The 22,789-nt window shown below is 37.7% G+C and overlaps 1 protein-coding gene across 1 annotated transcript; it reads right to left on the bottom strand.

Annotated features, from left to right (window-relative positions):
- Positions 1-428: 428 nt before the first annotated feature.
- LOC114032894 (AP-4 complex subunit epsilon-1-like) lies at positions 429-22,370 on the bottom strand (the record flags this gene model as incomplete). The annotated part of the gene is made up of 5 exons (XM_027848365.1): positions 22,189-22,370; positions 15,023-15,094; positions 7,938-8,061; positions 2,719-2,792; positions 429-550 (listed from the first exon to the last, which is right to left on the bottom strand). Coding segments are annotated over exons 1-5 (542 nt in total), but the record flags the coding sequence as incomplete, so codon positions are not given.
- Between the last annotated feature and the right edge of the window lie 419 nt (positions 22,371-22,789).

Below are 22,789 nucleotides of genomic sequence, written 5' to 3' on the forward strand. Positions count from 1 at the left end.
AATAGTAAAAGACCATGTGCTAATGTTTACTCTCACGTATCTCTTGGAATGGGGATGTAGCTTTGATATAAAATAAGGCATCTTCAAAATAATATCACCCTTCATTTTTATTATACTTACACTTTTTAAAAATCTTTTCCATTTTTTCAACTTAGCTTCCATATAATTTTTTGAGGCAGAAAGGGTAGGTACTATCCCCTCTGCTTCTCATTTAAGATAAAAGACTGTGCTTTGGAAAATTTCTACATTTGTTTGGTGACTTTGGCATCAACCACATTCACTGCCAAACCCTTACAGAATCTATGAAGCTCTTATTACAGTGCATCCTCTAGCATCGACACCACTTTAAGTTACAGCCATGACAAACATTCAAGTTCAATCTTTTGAAACTTATTTTAGCGAAGTATCTAAACAATGGATTGACTTACTTAGAATGTTGTAACTTGTCCTCTATAAGTGGAAGAACAGCAGGAATCATTTCTCGAGGAAAGATCTGACTGACGATGGTAAGCGCCATGCATACTTCCACCAAGTTTGTGCTCTGCAAGTCCTATCAAGATTATTAATCAAAGAAAATTACAATTGTTGCACATTTGGACACTCCATGGGTTAAGTTTTTAATGAAGCTTAGTTCAAAAGTACTGTGAATTCTATAATTTTACTGTTTTTCTGTTGACTGGTATCAATTCACGATTCATTCATTTCATGCAAGTTTACTAGTAGTTTATACAGGAAATTCCCATTTAATTTGCCTTAACAAAGTCAAAACATAAATTAGAATACAAACAGTGGAAAGAAAATGAAATTGTACTTCCCTTCCCATACTGATCAACGTAGTGTTTTTTGACTACGCTTGTAGTTGATAATCTTTTTAAGTAAGAGAACCTTTTTTAAGGTCAAAAAATTTGCAGACCCCTCATATAATAAGGGTTGTACAATTAGTATCTGCTGAATGAGAAAATAAATGCTAATGAAAAGCTACTATATATATTCAGTAATTTTTAAATAAATGTTTATGCCATTGATGAAAAAACAAATTTGACACCTCTTGAAACCTGAGTTAACAACTCAGACTGTGAACTTAAATAGAAGTGACCTAGCTAAAAAAAAAAAGTTTTCATTCCAAAGGTCTAAAAAAAAACTTCCTATTAGAAAAAAATAAAAAATCAATAACATATAACTTTCAACAGAAAATCTCTTTATTTTTTTTAGGTTTTATAGTTTGGAGGACCCAAATGAAGAACAAAATGTGCTTTATCAGCATAGGCACTTGAAGGTCCCTTTGTAATAACTCTCTGGCCCCCTCAGGGGTTTAGGAAGGGAGACATTATACTAAGTAATTTACTAGATCAAAGGCAAAAACTATTTTACTACTTTCTTTTCCACTCAATAATTTAATTTGTCAGACTTTGATTCATAGTATTACCTAGATTATAAACTTTTAAAAATCTATTTCTAGCATATAGAATATCTGGAAAAAATGTGGAAGAATTCAGAAAAAAATTAAAATTAATGTTAAATGTTAAGGCAGTGAGATTCCAGAGTTGTACACTAGCGTTGTCATGAATTGTCCTTAACATTTTGATCGTTTAGTTTCCAGACTAAACACAATATTCACTAGAGAATTATGATCTGTTTTGTTCTTTCCAAATTCTAAACCTAAAATGCATGGTAATTTTACATTGCAGGGGTAGTGTTTATCCTTAGGACAATACTACATATATATTTTAAATGACATGTGGGATAGGGATTAAAAAAGGAAGTACTGCAAATTTTTTAAACAGTCTCTATAAACTTCTCCTGCCTATCTCTTGATACATATGTTAATGAAATTTCAAATGGCCAAAAGACAGACAGCAGCTGGAAGTAGGACAGAGATAATCCACAGGTTGGATAAAAAAAGAACTTTCATCAAAAAAAAGTTATATTTTACAATTAGCACTCTATGAAAGAGGAGTTGAAACAGAACTATCTACCTACTCCTGAGGCTTTACTAACCAACTCAAATATACCATTACGCTAGATATAGCCTGGAGGCCCTCAAGTCTACCTTAATAAGAATTGTAAAATATAGCAAAATAGCCCTCAAGTACTCAGAAGCTGGTTAAAGAGCTTCTAGATTTTCTAAGGCCTTCTGTTTTATCTCCTACTCACTGCTCATTAATATATCCATCAAAAGATATACACAAGAAAGATACGGAGAGAAAATTCAAAACAATCAATTATGAATTAGCAGCAATTTGGGGGGAATAAAGGTTTAGAGGGTGGAAAGTGGTAACTATTTGCTAAAATAAAGGGATTTCAATTACCCCATTATTTTCTTTTCTCTATTAAAATAGACAACAGAAAATTTGCTGCCATTTCTATCAGATATTACCATGGCAGAACAGTCTCCAACATCTTTCCTGTTTAAAAAAAAATATAGACTAGCTCTTCCAGTCTCTAGAACACGGAAGTACTTATTAATTCTGTACTAGGGATGGTGATAGTGGTGTTGTTTCTACCTATTTCCTTTCAAACAGTGCCCTTTTTCAGTCAAAAGCAAGTGGGGAATTATAGTATGGATAGAATCCAGTAATTGGCAAATGAGGACTACCCCTTACTGCTCCACTTCTTCTAAAATGATCTTCATTCAAAAAGCCAACAGGAGAAATCTCAAGTACTTTCTAAAGATTAAAATCATAATGATATTTCCCAAACTGGCTATATAAATAGTACCTTTACAACCGTATTCACAAGGAGAAGCAACAATTCATGGTTTTCATGTAGAAATAAAGAAACTGCCAAATAACCTACAAAAGACAATAAGGAAAAAAAATCCCTTCATCACTACTTTCCAAAAATAAATCAAAATGGTTACATAAAGCAATGTATACCAAACTTCAAGCATTAGTGATACAAGTTAGGGGTCAAATAGGAAAACAGATTATACATTTTTCTAAGATCCAAAGAATATTATTGTCAAAATGAGGTAAATGATTACAGATTCTTCTTATAATAATAGCTCACATTTACAAAGCACTTTTAAGATTTACAAAACACTTGCTCACAACTTGATGAACTAGGACAGTATTATTATCCCCATCTTATACACAAGGAAACTGAGGGCCAGTGAGGTTCAAGTATTTGTCCAAGGTCAGACAGCTAGTATGTGCTGGGGCTAGGACTCAAACTCTGGTTCTCTGACTACAAACCTAGTGGTCTTTCTACTATATTCTAACTGGCTTGTCTTTGACAATTATGTAATCCATAATTACAGCATGTATCTGAAAAAGAGGCCTAAAATTTAATGGTTTTTCAGATTTCCAAAACCTTTTTGAAAAGTTTTTTAAAAGTATCCAAACCTTATATGTCATTATAGCTATTTTTTAGAAAATTTCTGTACTTTCATGCAAAATAGTCCACATAAAAAATGGTTAGGTACGAACTAATAAAATTTTGTTGAAATTGCTAGGGGGCAGCTAGGTGGCGCAGTGGATAGAGCACCGGCCCTGAAGTCAGGAGGACCTGAGTTCAAATCTGGCCTCAGACCAAACACTTGACACTTACTAGCTGTGTGACCCTGGGCAAGTCACTTCACCTCAATTGCCTTTAAAAAAAAAAAAAAAAATTGCTGAAGGAATTGTACAGTTGCATTGTTGGGCAAGCTGCATGATGTTACTCAAATTCTTAACTTACAGAACTCAAAAACTGAATAGGTAAAACAAAACAATTCTACCAAAATATTCCAAGAGGGAGCATGGCATGGTAGAAAGTAGGCTGGATTTAGAAACCAAAGACCTCAGTTTGATTCCAGGGCCTGCTACTTAACATACAGATATACCTTATTAAATCCCTCAGAGATCAAAGGAACATAGACATGGATTTGGAAGGGATTTAGAAGGTTGGTCATCCAATCCAAGCACTCGTTTTACAGATGAGGAAACTAAAGAGAAGCCAGTGCCTCACAAGCAGTAGGTGGCAGAGCCAAGATGCATCTAACTTCAAACTCATCAATCCTTTCTACTAAACCACACTGCCATCATTCTTCATCTGTAACATGAAGGACTTGGGCTTGATGGCCTCTAAAGGTCCCTTCCATCTCTAATCTGTGATCCTATGAATGTGGATGTCTCACACTATTTTATTTCTGCTATTCTTCCTACATGGACTGGTTACCAGACTGCCCCACTGACAAGGTGCACTTCATCCCTTATCATACTTCAGCTCTGCAGATGGAGGACCCCAAGGTTGTCCTCATCTTGCAATTATCTGCCACTCTTACTGACTATCCCAAGCCAAAGAAGAACAGACTTAGACATAGCAGACACCCCGATCTCATTATAAGCTAAAAGCTGTATCTACAAGATAGGCAGCATCACCCCTGAAATGAAAAAAGACTAGCAGAGGTGGAGACTCCAGGGATGCCAGGAAAGAGGGGTAGTGGAACTGCAAGAAGCAGTCACTTAATAAATATTTATTAAGTGCCTTCTATGAGCCAGGTACTGTGCTAACCACTGAGGACACAAAGAAAGGCAAAAATCACTCCCTGCCCTCAAAAAGGTCACAATCTAATGGGGAAAGACAACACATAAAAAGAAGCTGAAAAGCAAGCGGTGGAGAAGAGAAAGGAAGGAGAGCACCCAGCTAAGGGCATGAAATCCTGCAGCCAGGTAGGAAATGATAAGCTGACTTCTCGAGGTCCCTTCCTTAAACACAGGATCTGGGAGAGGCTCTCTGAAGTCCACCCCAATCTCTCCCATCAGAGGGAGAGAGAGGCACAAGAGGCAAAGGGTACTGAAAAGGTGACAGCTTCAGAGCTCATTAAATCTTGCAGGAAAATGAGTTGCTAGAGTCCAGATGAGCAGCCAGGTGGGAAATGAAGGTCAGAAAGGCTCTCCCTAAGACAGCCTATGAAGCAGAGCTCAGGTCTTTTCAGACTGATTGAAAACTCACCTCAGCTCAACTTGAACACCACCCCGCCCACCCCACCAATGTAAGTCTTGTGATGAAATGAGGTCAATAAGTGAAGGCAGAGAAACCCTGCTATATCTCAGCTGAGGGGAAGAGGCAATTGGGTGTTTATTACGTAACTGCTCCATGGACTATACATTTCTTTCCATTAGTAAGCAGATAGGAGTAAGTGATATGGTACCTCCAACTATCTCTCTTTCTAGTAGCCAATGGAAACTTGTTTCTTAAGGAAAAGTACCTCAGTCACATGCCATGAAGTTACACTGAAGACCAAGAGACAGATCACAGCCAGAACTATGCACAATAACTGTAAGTCAATCATTAACAATTATTTATCAAGTACCTACTATGTCCAAGACACTGTGATGGGCACTGCCCGGAAAGAGGCCCTGAAAAAATTTTGCAATATGAAGAAAGAAGACATACAAAGACAGCAAGCAATATTAGAACTTTGGAGCAGGCAAAGTTATCAAATTCTTCTATTGTTTAAGATTAATTAAGTGACCCCTTCACCATAGTATTATAATACCACTTCACTCTACCTCCCCAATCCCAGGCAACCCGTTTCACAATTTTCTATGTAAACTGCAAATCCATACTGCCTCCTCTAGAGACTTCATCCTTATTCTGATCAGTCCTGATCCTCTTCAAGCCCACTACAACCCAATTTGTCTATATCCTCACCTCAAAATCAAAATGTCCAAGACCAACTTTATTATCTTTCACTTTAAATCTGTTCCCCCTTCTACATCACTATTTCTAACAGTGGCACCAATATTACTCACCTCAGGTTTCCATATTCATTTTCTTCACCTCTCATATTTAATGAGTTACTAAGTTCTGTTGGTACCTCTGCAATATCTTTTGCATCCTGTCCCTCTTCTTTAGTCTCAGTGCCACCATCTTAGTAAAGATCTTCAGAAACACACAACTACACTACTGAAATAATCTCCTAACAGTTCTTCCCACTTCCATACTCTGCCCCATCTATTATATAGTCACTCCCAGATTCATCTTCTTTATACCCAGATATGGTCGTATCTCTCCAATGTTCAAGGCTCTTCAATGCTTCCCAAGTAAGTTCAAATTCTTAGGTCTAGCATTCAAGACATTATAAAGTATGGCACTACCTTCCTTTACTTGCCTTATCTCATACTATTCCCCATCAAGAACTTTATAACCTAATCAAACTTTGCAACTCTCTATCCTCCAAAAACAGTTTCACACTTCTGTACTTTTGCTCAGTGTTCCCTATTGCTGTTCCCAACCCCTTCACCTTACAGGCAAAGAAACTGAGGCCCAGAGAAGTTAAGTGATTCACCCAAGGTCACACAGGTAGTAAGTGGCAGAGACAGTACTTGAAATGTCCTCCATTCCCTGTGCCAGTTGAGTTTGCTACCCATCCTTTAAAAATGAATTCAAACGCCCTTCTTCAGAATCACAGAATTTCCAAGTTTAAAAGGCCCTCAGCAACCATAAGACCATACATTTATAGCTAGAAGGGATCTTAAAAAATTATCTAGTTGAGGGAATCTTAACCTGGGATCCATGAACATGTTTTTTAATATTCTGGTAAGTATTTCTAATATTCTGATATCAGTAATATTCTGATATGTATTTCAATATGATTGGTTTCCTTTGTAATCCTATTTATTTTATGTCTTGATAAACATTATTCTGAGAAGTTTATAAGCTTCACTGGGATGCTAAGCAGTCTGTGACAAAAAAAGGTGAAGAACCCCTGATCTAGTCCAACCCCCTTATTTTACAATCAAGGAAACTGAGGCCCAGAGAAATTAAGTGATTCATCCAAAGTTACACAGGAGTAAATGGCAATCAGTATTTGACCTCAGATTCTCTGATGCCAAAGCCAGTGCTCTTTCCATTGCCTTCCCATGACAGTCACTACTATCTCATGCCTAAAAAAGAATCCCTTCTACAACATACCTGAAAAACGATTTTCCAATCTTTGCCTGAAGACCACCAATGAAGTAAAACATATTTATCTCCTGAAGCAGTCCAAGCCGTGCTTGGATAATTTTAATTATTAGGAAGCTTTTCCTTACATCAAGCCTAAATCTGACTCTTTACAACTTTCCATTGTCCTAGCTCTGCTTTCTGGGGCCACAAGGAACAAATCTAAGCCTCTGGCAACATGATAACCCTTCAAATACCTGAAGCCAATTATTATTATCCCATAAGTCTTCTCTTTTCCAGGCAAAACACTCTAGTTCCTATGCTCATATGGCATGATGCTGAGGCCCTTCACCATTCTGGCTATTCTCCCACTTATCAATATCCTTCCTCAAATATAGCACCCAGAACTGAACATGACACATCAGGTGTTATCTGACCAGGGCAGAATATAGCAATATTATTACCTCCCTTGTCTTATATTTTATGCCTTTCTAATTAAAGCCTAAGAGCATATTAATTTTTGTTGCTGCCATATCACCATTTTCTTATACTGAGCTTGATTTTGTTTTAAACCAAGTGTAAGACATTCAGCCCTATTAAATTTTATCTTAGGAGATTTGGCCCAATATTCTAGACTATCAAAACCTTTCGGATCCCAACTCTGTCATCCAACATGAGCTATCTCTCTAACCTAACTTTATCATCTACAAATTTGATAACCATGGCAGCTATAGCTTTGTCCAACCATTCACCAGTAAAAATCTTAAACAACACAGAAATAACATTAACACAAATGTTCAGCAATGTAAATGTCAGTTTCCTCCATCATAAAATGGGTATAATAATAGCACCTACACATCATACCTGGTGAAGATCAAATGAGATACTGTATATAAAATTCTTTAAACTCTACAGCACTGTGTGAACGTGAACTGTTGTTAAGCAGTCTATAGACTGCAGTGTATTCAGCTCTAATAAAAACATAAACCATGTCTGCTTTAATTCAATGGACATGATGGCCACAGATTCAAAGACAATATTAAAAGACAGAAATTTTACTAACATACCAACTCTCTTCTCCAAGAGATTTCCTTGTTGAGCCAATTTGATAGCATGTATATAGCCAAAGGAAGATTCATACCCAAGCATTTCACAATATATAAGTCTCACCATACATTCCTTCATCAGTCTCTGAAAAAAAAATTAAATGTTAATATATATATATAAAATGGATCTTATAATGTTCTTTTATGACCAATCTACAATAAAGTCACTCAGAATGATGGTGTCAGACACAGGACCAAGACCTATGTTACAGGCTAACCATGTATGTCATATGTATAAGAATTTGATTGATGATACAATGTTTTATTAAAGCAGTATGGCAATATTAAAGTGTATAAGCTATAACTGTGACTAGCTGACTGCAGAATAAAAATTCTCATTACACAAAGCCACGTTTTTAAAATGTTCAAAAATTCTGACATTAAAATAGGTGCATTTATAAAAAAAAGTATTAAAATATACTTGGGTATGAGCCCACATATGCCCCCCCCCCACACACACACACCTTCCAATGTATTGTGCCCAGGTGGCTTGCCTACTACTAAGTTCTATCCTTCCAAAAAGCCTTTCCCTTAATGTATATTTTAAGTTAATTTTCCTATTGAAAAGTCTTCTGACAGCTGGCAAGCATTTAATCAATTCAACAGCTACATTTCTCACTGCAAATTAATAAAATTGTATTCTAGTTTGTCCTCCACCAAATCCTACCCCAATGCTCCATCATGGCATGGTGACCTTGGGGTCTCAAAGGCTCTACCACCAGAACACAAGCTTTCGTAGTATCTACAATGTTGGAAGGGATTAGAGTGGCCCCTGTAATAGACTGACTCTGTTTTCCAACTTCCAAACTAGCTAATGACAGACAGGCACCTGGTGATTAATTCTGAGTATGGCCACCCAAAAAAACAAATAAAAACAAAAAATGGCTCAGGCCTGAACAGTCTCTTTCTGCTTTCGCAGGGACACTGACAGAGGGGCAGGAAAGGAGAAAAAAAATGTGAAGAATCACAGAACTTTTAGACTATCAATAAACTTTTGACAGTTGGTACTTTAAATATAAAATATTTGACCAATGGCCAAAGAGTAGACATATTATTAGAGGAGCTAAAGCATATCAATCTTGACATTCTTGCTATAAATTAAAGCAGAAGGACATAGCAGCTAAATGGAAGGATGGCTCACAGACATTCCTTTGAGAGGCCAAGAAGTTGATGAAAGAGGTTTTACTGGATGCACAGAGACAACAGGAAACATTATTTCATGAGATATTTTGTCATTGCATATTTCAATATTGATGATAAATATATGCAAAAAGGCCACCATGAAAATAACTGCAGTTGCTTGGGTATACAGGACATGGCAGCACATATCAGGCTTCAACTTAATATTTAAGGGAAACAGCAGTTGGTTGTTCTTGTTTTTTATTTAATGAAATTGCTAATTTTTTAAAGAAATTTTTAATATTGTCCACCTGCCACACAGGCACCTGCTCTCACTAAATTTGAGCAATTTAATTGAAATCCATTTTGTTTGTCTTTGATAACTAGGTTAAAAAATGTGTAGTTAGGGCCTAGTATGTAATAAATATACTTTCCATGGTTTTTAATCCTTTCAAAACATACTAAAAATATAGTGGAGAAGTTAGCCCTCCTCCCTCCCCTGCAAATGTACTTTTTATTTTGAAAAGGGAAAATGGTATTTATTGTTGTTTACTGAATCCTTTGTAAAAGTGTTTCAAATGTAGACTGTCTCCACTGTATCTGCAAAAATAATTTAAAGACATCTGTAGAAAATTTGATAACATGGACATTAGTAAACTTTTATGTAAAATTTCCATGGATAAGGAGTGCCACTGAGTTTTGGTTTTTCTTTTGTTTTGTTTTCCCCTTCTCTTTAAATGTGAGTTGACATACTTGCTGCATTTATGTAAAACTGGAGATGTGAAACAAGTTGTCCTATTTGATGCTGCTAAAAATATACTTCTACTATCTGTAAAACATGTCAGAAAAATATGCTCTTTCACTGTGAATTTCTAATGCTCTACAAATTGAAGAGGCCACACCTGCCAGTCAAGATCTCAATATCATCTTGGGCTGTTTACAGACCTTCAGAGATAAAATCTTTAACATCCTAAGTTACTGAAAAATAATATGTCTAGGAAATGGTCTGAACAATGCTTCCATTATTTATGATTTTGAAATAAAAAGCAAATTTTCAATCTTTAAAAAAAAAAAGAAAAGAAAATAACTGCAGTTTATGTAAGAACACCGGTTGCTGAGGATGAAGAGGTTGAGGAATTCTAGGAATAAGAGCCTCCAAATCAAATCAACATGCACTCGGATACTTGGTGACTTCAGTGCAAAGGTGGGAAAAAAGTATGGATGACAGAACTATCTGGGACAGCAAGGTCCAATAAGAAAGAAGGAAAGAGCCCAGAGATTGGTAAGTTATACCAAAGTCTCATGCCACCATACCATGAATACTTTCTTCAAGAAAGAAACATACATGGTGTATGTGGCAAATACCCAATGATACCATAAAGTATAAAACAGATGATATTTTAACCGGGATGAAGACTCACTTTTGCTATAGGAGTTATCTCTGAGTCAGCTTTCTTTGTAATCAAACCATCAACTCTTCTGAGGTAAGATCAGAAAATAGTTTTAAAAAAAGGAAGAAACAGGGGGGCAGCTAGGTGGCACAGTGGATAAAGCACCAGCCCTGGAGTCAGGAGGACCTGATTTCAAATCTGGCCTCAGACACATGATACTTACTAGCTGTGTGACCCTAGGCAAATCACTTAACCCCAACTGCAGGCCATGTCACAGTAGGCCTTGGGGGTGACTGAATCAGCAGCAGTAGCTTTCAAAGCTCTCAGCCCACAGACAGTAAGGGGGTCAAACAGGAGGAGATTACTGCGAACCCTTTGTGGGCACTATGTGCAGTACTCTCCACGGCACTCCCCATACGAGGTTTCGGATCATAGTCCCAGAGCAAGGAGGAGCACTAGTACACTAGAGTGTGCTGCCACAAGTGAACAGGGATCCTGATCACAGTTCTAGCGTAGAAAAGAATGTCTTTGGTTGCTCACAGACCACAGCACAGGCCAAGAGAGAAGTGATCACACCTCTACTTAGATCACACCACCTTGGAAGTACTAAAAACTTACAGACCCCTCCCCCCCAGAAGTATCTCTGCAAACAGCAGCATGAAAAACTATAAGCTTGGGACAGTGCCCATCATACTCCAGACGTGGAGCACAATGTTAACATAAAGTTAAAAGTCTGGGGGAAATAGTCTGGGGAAAAGCAAACAACAACAACCACCCAAAAAAAAACCAAAATAAAAACCCTCAACCATAGAAAGTTACTATGGTGACAGGGAAAGTTAAAACATAAGCTCAGAAGACAATGAAGTCAAAAACAGCTAAATCCAATGCCTCAAAGAAAAATGTGAATTGGTCTCAAGCCCAAAAAGAATTCCTGGAAGAACTCAAAAAGATTTTCAAAGTCAAATAAGAGAGGCAGAGGAAAAACTGGGAAAAGAAATGAGTGACACAAGAAAAATCACGAAAAAAGAGTCAACAGCTTCATTAAGGAGGTACAAAAATTTACTGAAGAAAATATCACCTTAAAAAACAGAATAGGCCAAATGGTAAGAGAGGCACAAAAATTCACTGAAGAAAAGAACTCCTCAAAAAGCAGAATTGGCCAAATGGAAAAGGAGATAAAAAAGCAGTTCTGGGAAAGTGAAGCTAATGATTCCATGAGACATCAAGAAACAACACAACAAAATCAAAAGAATAAAAAAAATGGAAGAAAATGTGAAATATCTCAATGGAAAAACAAATGACCTGGAAAATAGATCAAGGAGAGATAATTTTTAAATTAATGGACTACCCAAAAGTCATGATCAACAAAAGAACCTAGAAATCACATTTCAAGAAATTATCAAGGAAGCTACCTTGATATCCTAAAATCATAGGGTAAAATAGAAATTTTAAGAATCTACTACCTCCTAAAAGAGATCTCAAAATGAAAATTCCCCACAATATTACTGCCAAATTCCAGAACTCCCAGGTCAGGAAGAAAATATTGCAAGCAGCCAGAAAGAAACAATTCCAATATCATGGAGCCACAGTCAGACTAACACAAGACAAATCTACATTAAAGGATCACAAGCCTTGAACAAAGGAACAAAACTGAGTATAATCCTTCAGGACAAAAAAAAGAGACATTTAATGAAACAGGACTTTCAAGCATTCCTGATGAAGAGACCTGAATTGAACAGAAAATTTGACTTTAAAATATAAGACTAAAGAAGCATAAAAAAGTAAACAGGAAAGAGAACTCATAACGTATTCAATAAGGTGAAACTGTTTACATTCCTACATGGAAACTTGATACTTGTAACTTCTAAGAACTTCATCGTTATTAAGGCAGTTAAAGAGAATATACGTAGACAGAGGGCACAGGTGTGATTTGGCAATGATGGAATGATATCTAAAAACATAAAATTAAGGGTAAGAAAGAGGGATGCACTGGGAGAAGGGGGAAGACAGAAGTAGAATGGGGTAAATTATTTCACAAAAAAGAAGTATGAAAGAGCTTATACAGTGGAGTAGAAATGGGGGAGTGGCAGATATCACCTGAACCTTACTTTCGTCGGAATTAGCTCAAAGAGGTAATAACATACACTCAGTTGGGTATAAAAATTTATCTTATGCTATAGGGAAGTAAGAGAGTAAGATAAAGGGGGGAGGGGCATGCGGGAAGAGGGGCTGATAGAAGGGATGGTGGATTGGGGAAGGCTGTGGTTAAAAGCAAAACACTTTTGAGGAGGGCCTGGGCACAGAGAGAGAGAGAGAGAGAGAGAAAGAAAGATAACAGGGGGGAAAATAGAATGGTGGGAAGTATACAGTAAACATAACAATGAAAAAATTAAGTTTCTCTGATAAAGGCCTTATTTCTCAAATATATAGAGAACTGTCAAATTTATAAGAATACAAGTCATTCCCCAATTGATACATGGTCAAAGGATATTAACAAATGGTTTTCACATGAAGAAATCAAAGCTATCTACAGTCATATGAAAAAATGTTCAAAATCCATATTGGAGAAATGCTAATTAAAACAACTCTGAGGCACCACCTGTCAGATTGGCTAATATGACAGAAAAGGTAAATGATCAATGTTGGAGGGGATGTGGGAAAATTGAGGCACTAATGCACTCTTGGTGGAGCTGTGAACTAATGTAACCATTCTGGAGAGCAATTTGAAACTATGCCCAAATGACTATAAAACTGCATACATACCCTTTTACCTAGCAATACCACTACTAAATTTATATCCCAAAGAGATTTAAAAAAATAAAAGGAAAAGCACCTGTATGTGCAAAAATACTCATAGCAGCTCTTTTTGTGGTGACAAAGAATTAGAAATTAAGGGGATGCCCATCAACTGGGGAATGCCTGAACAAGTTGTGGTATATAACTGTGATGGAATATTAATGTGCCATAAGAAATAATAAGCAGGATGCTTTCAGAAAAACCTAGAAAGACTTACGTGAACTGATGCAGAGTGAAGTGAGCTGAATCAAGAGAATGGTGCACACAGAAACAGCAATATCATAAAGATATTATATAAAAAAAAATGTGAATGACTTAGCTATTACAAGCAATATAATGAGCCAAAACAATTACAAAGGACTTATGATGAAAAATGCTATCCATCTCCAGAGAAAGAACGGAAGTATGAATACAGATCAAAGTATGCTTTTTTTAACTTTATTTTTCTTGGGGTTTTTTTTTTGGTCTGTGTTTTCTTTCACAACTAATATGGAAATATGTTTTGTATAACTGCAAATGTATAACCTATATCAAATTGTCTGCTTTCTCAATGAGGGCAGAGGGGAAACAGAAAATTTGGAACTCAAAAAAAAATTTTTTTTAATTTTAAAAATTGTTTTTACATGTAACTAGAAAAATAAAATATTTTAAAAAGAGAAAAAGAGAGTATCATTAACTACTGCCCTATCTGCCTACTCTCCTTTCTATATGATATATTTATGAGAGTCACTTATATATAAACCAAGGGCATCCTTGATGAAGGTATTAGTAGGGAAAAACTAGGCTTTCATAATATTTTAACTGAAACATCTAGAGGACTTATGATCCCACTGTGCTTGTGTGTTATGAAAAAGCAATTGATTCTGTAAAACAAAATATTGCCCTACAGGCTCTTTTATAACAAAGTATCTCCTATCCACATATGACAAATCATTCAAGATGCATAGGATAATAGATTTAGACCAAGCCCAACCCCTTATTTTAGAAGATGTGGAAATTAAGACACAGAGAGGTTAAGCAACGTGTCTTCTTAACACCAAATTCAGTGCTCTATCCACTACACCACGCTCCTGAGTCCTTAGAAGATATAACAGAAAGAACCCTGTTGAATGCTCCTCTCATAATGAGCATCAGAAGAAGCATAAAACAGGTAGATATATGCTAAAAATGTCTACCTGCTATATTACAAGATGCATTTGGAAGGACAAATATGGAGTTTATCCAACAGTAAGTGTATCTAGGACAGACAGTATAGATGGCAATAAATTGGGCCCAAAGTTGAACAGAAAGAGAACCAGCTGGACTGCTTTCAGGAAAATGAAAAATTCTTTTATTAATCAAGTCTCTCATGAAAAGCAAAGTCCCATATTTTGAATATGAACATTCTACCCACGTTGCTGTAGCAGTGAACCAAACGGAAAGGTGCATGGTGGGTGTGAGCAAGCTACAACATAAAACCAACAAGGGATTCTAAAGAAGAACAGGAATAAAAGATGTCATCAAGGAATTTATGATAGGAAGAGCAGAGGCTAGTCACGTGGAAAGAACAAGGGATGACTGGTGGACATCCAGAGTGCTCCAATGGTGCCCTTGCTATGTCTCATACTGATAAACACATATAGAGTTCATCTAATTGGTGAACTACATGCTACATATTGTTCTATTCTCTAACATGACCAAACAACAGTCTCAAATACAAAAGAACATTAAAACCTATTTGCATTAACTTTTCAAACTTACCAATGTGGTACCGGGTGCAGAAACAGTTGCCTTTAGATTAGCCAGTTCCTGCTGAATTAATTTCTCTTCCTCCTGTAAAAAGTATAAACATATTATAATTAAATATTAATAACAATAATAGTTAGCATTTATATAGCATTTTAAGTTGGCAAAGCACTTTACATGTTATTTCACTTCTTCCTCACAACAACCCTATGAGCTGGGATACTATAATTATTCTCATTTTACAAATATGAAAACTGAGACTGAGAGATTAAGTAACTCGCCCAGAGTTAAGGTATCATTAGAATGTAGGTCTTCTCAATTCTCTGTCCACAGTGCCATCTAGCGGCTTTTAAATCACAGGATCACGTTCTTTTTAAATTATCATAAATAATATTAATTAAAATGCTACTTTACAAATCAGTTATTTTGATAAATTTAAAGTTTTATAGCACTACGACTAACCAGATTATTTGCATTCAATATGATTAAAGGCATCAAAAGTATCCAGTTCCCATGATATCTCAGGGATTACACGACAACTTTACAACCAAAGAATGCTATGGGTCATGCATTACTATCCCTCCTCATATTACTTTCACTATCAAACTCAGTAGTGGATAGCCTAAAAGCTTCATCACAAATAAACCATTCCTGTCTTCACTCAAATTTCTACGACCCCTCATGACTGTTATCAAATTTAAATGAAGTTAGTATAAAAGAATGGAAGATGGAAAGTAGTGGAAGAACTCCTTTCCTTTGCCTGTCTCCTCCAGGTATGTTGCTACATAAATACTGAAATGTCTTGCTGAAGTTAAAGAAAGACAAGAGAAAAACAATGAAAATCCAGAGTAAGAGATTTTCTGTTTTAAATAAGTTTTGCAGATATCTTTTGCTTTTACACCAGTTATATCTGGATATAAATCCTCCTCTAGCAATGAATCCTTCCTTATAACAAAGAAAAACACAGAAGTAAAACCAACCTACTGACCCAAGTTGATAGCACATGAAACATTTTCTAAGTGTTATCTACTACCTTAGCTCAGAAGGGAGGAGGTAGGTCCCATTGCCCTCTGAAATCCAAATCAGTCATTAAAATTACTCTGCTTCCTTTTAGTTTTGTCATTTACATTATTGTGGTTATGTATATATTGTTCTACTGGTACTGCTTACTTCATTCCACATCAATTCATAAGTCTTTCTATACTTACTCTATGAGAATTTCTTGAATTCTTCATATTTATCATCACTTTCTGCATAATAACAGTCCATAATATTCATATACTCTTTCAAAATTTGTTCAGCCATTCCCAATTGATGGGCACCCACTGTTTCCAGCTTTTGATACCACAAAAGTGTAGTAATGAATATTTTAGTATTTGTAGGGTCTTTCTCTCTTTGACCTCCTCTAGATATATGTCTAGTAAGAGGATCTTGGAAGAAAGAGTATGTATGGATTCAGAACTTTAATAATTCCAAAATGTTTTCCAGAACTGTTAAATCTGAACTCTAAAAAAAAAACCTTAAATTTTGTCAAATCCTTTTGTCTTTTTTTATATATCCCATCTTACCTCCTACTCCACGTAATGAACTATTTCTTATAAAAAAATTTTTTAAAGATTAAAAAACAAAGAGGAAAAAAGCAGATCAATAAAATGTTTATGAGTATATAACCATTATGTCTGCAAAGAGGAGGAGCTACATTTTCTCAACTCTTGATATAGTATATGTACTTTGAGGACATGCCTCAGGAATACAGGCGTGAGGAGATAAGTGTCAAATGGAAGAATTTATTTTTTTTAAAGTCCATGTAATTTTAATGATCAAGCTTAGTCCAGAGAAGAGTTGAGAACCCAGAGAAGAGTTGAGAAAACTCATTTAAATTTCTCTGGATCTCAGTTTTCTCATCTATAATATAAAAGAACTGAACCCTGACCACTAACATTCCTTCCAGGTCTAAAGTTAAGATGTCATGTGTCAATCACATATTTCTTGTATATCCTTTATGCCACCTGTCTACAGATTATTGCTAAAGATACACTATAGCCTAACTATCTGTCCTTTGGGTCACTCGTAACTTTGATTCTTTGGAGGATGAGGGGTTCTAAGATTTGCACTGGAAGAACACTGGTGATAAAAGAAAAAAATGTTGAGGTTCTGTGCTGTGGAATAGTTTGGGACAATTAAAAGCACTATGCAATTTCCCAAAAAGTAACCTACCCCTCACTCTTCCTACTTCTCAATTTTGGGCCCAACTCATTGTCTACCTGCCAGTAATATCCTTTTTTAATTAAAATTTTTCTTTGATTAACAAACATGTATTTTTCTCTCTGGCCCACCTACTTTTCTACTCCCTCAAAAATAAATAACCCTTGTAACAAATAGGCATGGTCAAGCAAAACAAATTCCCACTTCAGCCATCTTCAACAATGTGTTTCTCATTCTGTACATTTAGTCTATCACCTCATTATCAGGTGGTGGGTAAAATTCTCCTTCTTCAGTCCTCCAAAATCATAGCCAATCACTGGATTCATCAGAGCTCATGTCTTCTAAAGTTTGTTGTTTTTATACTATAAATTGTTCTGGTTCTGCTCCTTCACTCTCCATAGGTTCACATGAAGCTTCCTCAGTTTCTCTGAACCTGCCCTCTTTCACCTTTTCTTACAGCATGATAGTAATTCATTATGTTCCTATACCACACTTTGTTCAGTTGATAGCACCTCCTTAGTTTCCAGTTCTTTCATACCAATATTATCATACATATACGCACTAAGTAACTAATCCAATGAACTGACATTCAACTCTATGGCCTAGCTAGATAACATACATTTTTCATTCACTTGGTCCTTCCATATGGATTATAAGATGCCAATCTCTTTCAAATAATCATGGACCTAATTAAAGAGGCATTGTAATATTTTGGGGCTTGATGCAATCAGCACAATATGATCTATAAAATGGTGCATCTTGAGTGAACCCCTATCCCACTTGGGCATTAGATAGAACTTCCACAACAATGCCAAATACCTTTGGTGAGAATGTATCTCCCTCTTTTGTGCTTTGTTTCCTAATACTCATCAGTCAGTAACTTAATACAGTTACCAGTAGTTACATGTGTAAAGGATAATATATGCATATATAAACTCTTGCTGGAAGAAAGCCCTTAAGGTCATGTTTTGCTTTATAGTCTGCTCTTTTTTGTTAGCAACAAATGCAAAAGGATATATTTTCTCCACTTTGAGAGGGGTCAGGACAAAATAACATCTTATTAAACAGTTGAGTAAATAGTAATTTACCACAGACATCAACTCCTTAAATAATGATTTTCAGTATGACTCCTTCTAATTGAGGTCTTTTCTAAGGTTCCCTTTTTATAGTTGCTACAACATTCCTTCAATGACAGCTTTCCTTCAATAATGAAATGGCAAAATAATTTTTTAGCTTATAAATGCCTGAAGGCTTGACTCATGCCTGTACAAGTTGCACTTGGCACTTAGCAGTCTTTAGTAAATATATTACACTTACCACTTTTTAGGAGCTTTGGAGTTGATTGTTTCTCAGCAAATTTTAAGTGTCTATAAGATCCCTTCACTTTATACCTAACAAGACACTGGAAGGCTTGAAAGATCCCTCAACTAAGTGCTCCACATGTGTGACAGTTTACATCCCCATCACCTCTCACCCTGAGGCATTTTAATAGTCTAACTGATATCCTTGGTTCCTATGTTTCTCCTCACCAACCCAACTTTCATGCAGCTGCCAAAACAACATCCCTAATGCAAAAGTCTGACATGATACTCTCCTGTTCATTGGCTCCCTACTTCTTACAGAATAAAAGGTATATTCCTTAATGCGGCATTTAAGGCCCTCCAGAATCTAGCTCCAGCCTATTCTTCCAGACTCATTTGACATTACTCCCCACCTTCCCACATATAATTCCACTGAAATGAAACCATCAACTGTTCCCCAACTTTGTCCTGAAATAATCATAATCATAATGCTTTAATACCTACCAAATACCTAGCGAGATATGACCAGATGGGCAGAATTATACATTAGAAGCCCACTATCTTCCATAAACTAAAAGATGACAAATCTTAATACCACAAATAAAGACCTCAAAATATCTGTGAGAATTCAAATACACTGTATTAGAACTGGCATGTCAGCACATACAAAGCTGTTGCCTACAATCCCCCAGACATAACAATGATCTGGAAAAATGTAAGGATAACATTTTAATAGATGTAGCCATACTAAATACCAATAATCTCCAAGCTATCTGGAATAAAAAGCTTTCAAAATATAGAGACCTAACAGAAGAAATAATAATCATGTGCAAACACGATGAAATGCATAACAAGTTACCTTGTCTGTTACTGTATTTGTACCAAAGAAGCTTGCAGTCAACTAAAAATCAGCTTACATTCCAAAACTTTTATTCAAATTGCAAAAAAGTTACTCCAGTCACCTGCTCAACGATCCACAGAACAATGCACATAAAATAATAACAGCAGGACAGCAAGGACATTTTCTATCTGTACTCTAATGAATTAAGATGATACTAAGATTACTAATAAATAATAATAGCTGATATTTATAGTATTCATTTGCAAAGTACTTTGCATACATTATCTCATTTGGTACTCACAACACTGGAAGATCCACGCTCTATATACATTTGGCAGCTAGGTATTGCAATGGGCAAGCATCACTGATTTGGAGTCAGGAAGACCTGAGTTCAAATTCTGCCCAGACACTTACAAGCTGTGTGACCTCAGGTAAATCACTTAACCTCTCTCAGAATCATTTTCCCCATCTGTAAAATGAGGATAATAACATCCACCTCACAGTAAGTGTCCAATGAGAAAACATATGTACATATATGTACAGTACAGCACTTTACAAACTTGAAAGTACTCTACAAATGCTATTATATGTCGTTGTTAGTCCTTTGTTTTCAAAGAGGACCAATGACATGACAAGGGTGATATTCTGACTTGCCCATGAAATAGATTTTAAGCAAGGTAGGGTTATGGAAAGTCGTCAGCCTCACTCTCTCTTCCATAATCATCCAAGTCCAGTGGCAAGACAAAAATCAAGACTGGCAATAGCCCAGGATGCAGTAGATGACCTTGGCATCTTTGATATCTGACCAAGCTCTAAGCATTCCACAGCACCTGCTTCAGTTGCCTTTATGGCTATTGGAACAAATTGTTCTCATCTGCCCATTCCACAGGGAGAAGTCTTCACATACTTGGGGGTGACATCCCCCTAACTCACTAACAGGTTTGAGGCCTGTTAGTTACCCTCAGTTAGCCCATCTGCAGAGACAGTTTTACCAAAGTGTGGCTTGTTGCACATGCTACAGTTTCTTGGAACCACAAGTGAGGTTATATGTACTGTATTTTACATAAAATATAGACATATATTATATGTACATGTTTACGTGTGTGTGTGTGTGTGTGTATGCATGCACTTACATTATTTGGTCTACATTCATGATTTCTCTGGTGTAAGGAACTCTCAAGTACCAATAAAGATCAGGCTATTCTCCAATTTAGTCTTGGAATTTCATGGAGCATTGGGAGTTGATTTATCCAGGGTCACAGGGTCAATATATATTTGAGACAGTACTTAAACCCAGGTCTTCCTGAGTGGAAGTCTAGCACTCCATCCACTATGCCACAATACCTATAAATCTCTCATCTTTTTCAAATTCCTCAAGGTACCCCGGCCACCTCTCTCCTAATGAGATCTTTCTAAGATGCCACTTCTACTAAGAAGTCTTCCCTGATCTACAGCCTCCTCCCAAATGAAAACAATCTCTTCCTCCTCAAACTTTCCAAGATCACCTTCCTTCTCTCCTTAGCCCATATGATAGGCTATCTTGTGTCTAGGGATTCAGGGGATAAAGAGTACTGGACTTAAGAATCAGAGACCTAAAGTCAAAACCTGTCTCAAACTCTTACTATTTGCAAGCCACGTGATCTTTCTCAGCCTCCGTTCAGTTCAATTCAATAAACATTTATTACAGGCTTACTATATGCCAGGGGCTGTGCTAAGAGCTAAGGATACAAATAAGAGGGAGAAAAAGACAGTCCCTGTCTTCAAAGAGCTTAAGATCTAATTCCAGAAGACAACATACACAAGTAAGTTGAAAAGTTTGGGAGGGAGGGGAATTGGGGGTAAGCATGCCTCAAAAACTTCAGTTTCCTCATCTGTAAAAATAGGTATAGCACCGATTGTTGCAAGGAACGAGATGACACCTAAAATTTCTTGCAAACCTTAAGAGTGTTATATACATGAGAGCTATTATTATCAGTAACCATTATTATCAATAACCATTGCTCTGTAAGTCAATAATACTTACATACACACACACACACACACAATCTCCAGAAGACCTTAAACCCTTTTAGGGCAGGCATTTTGACATTTTTTCAGCTTTGGGGACCCTTAATAAACATTGATCAAAGTGAATTTGTCTCTGGCAGTTCATGTGAGAAAACTCCTACTTCCAGAGAGGAGATGGATCAGTCAGTCACTAGCAGTCAGGGAGACCCGAGACCAGATTCTTTCTCAGCCCTTACAATCTGCAAATCCCATGATCTTTCTCAGCTTCAGTTGAATTTAATTCAATTCAATAAACATTTATTAAGTATCTACTAAGTACTAAGCGCTGTGGGTGCAAATAAAGGCCAAAAAAAATCTAATAGTCCCTGCTGGGGGGGGGGGGGGGGGGGGGAGTCAGGGTCTAAAGTTACTCGAGCAGGAGGAAAAACTGTGGCAGGAAAACCCCAGGGGAGGCCTCACACGCTTCAGGCACTAGTCTGGCGAAAGCCTCCTGAGCTGCCCCTCCACCTGAGTCAAAGCCGGGGGCCGCCCTCCCTCCTCCCCGGTCGTTCCCAGCCCAGCCCAGCATGACCCCACCCCACGAGCAGGAGGCCTTGCCCCGGCTGAGAGGGGACCCCGGGGGAGGGGGGCACAGGCTGAGGAGAGTCCCTGGCGCGCCTGGGCCCCGGACGGGCCCTAAGTGGGGAGGGCTTCCGGGGCTGGGGGACCCGGCTGAGGGTGAGCTCGGGGGCTCCGGCCCGGCTGAGGGGTGTGCTGGGGAGGGCTCGGCTGAGGGGGGAGCCCGAGGAGCCGCCCCCTCGCCCCGCCTCCCCTCCTAGGCCACCTACGTGCTTGGACGTGAGCGCGGTGATGCTGCGGATGAGGCTGCCCAGCCGGGAGGAGACGGACACCCTGGGCACCCCGGAGCCGCCGGCCGCCTGGTGCTGTAGAAAGAGCCCAGGCAGCGCCGTCAGGGTCTTCTCCACGATATCGCTCATCGCAGCCCCCCGGCTTCCTTCTCATCCCGGAAGGCCCAGAGTGCCCCGGCCCTGGCACGCACTTCCTGTTTATTTGAAGAAGGAAACTTTATTCGGGCCTTCGAAGTGAGCATGAACATTGCCGCGTGGCCGCCACCGGGGGGCGCTAGAGTCTAGCGACAATTCCACCAGTCGTAATTTCCGACTTGGCGAAAGTGTGAGCGTTGAGAGTTACACCAGGCGTGCGTGCCCAGGGAGCTGCTACCCAGGCTCTGGGGAAAACCTCCATAAAAGCATCCCACTCCACCCCACCCCCAAAAACCCCTCAGCACCCCACCAGAAAAGTAACATTGACATAGTGCTGTAAGGTTTGCTTTACCTACGTTATCTCATTTGATCCTTTAAAAAGTGAGATGTGTCACAGATATTCCCATTTTACAGATGAGAAGATTGAGGCTCTGAAAGGGTTAAA

The sequence above is a fragment of the Vombatus ursinus genome, unplaced genomic scaffold (genome assembly GCF_900497805.2).
Source record: "Vombatus ursinus unplaced genomic scaffold, bare-nosed wombat genome assembly UNPS02005859.1, whole genome shotgun sequence".
In the NCBI taxonomy this organism is placed as follows: domain Eukaryota; kingdom Metazoa; phylum Chordata; class Mammalia; order Diprotodontia; family Vombatidae; genus Vombatus; species Vombatus ursinus.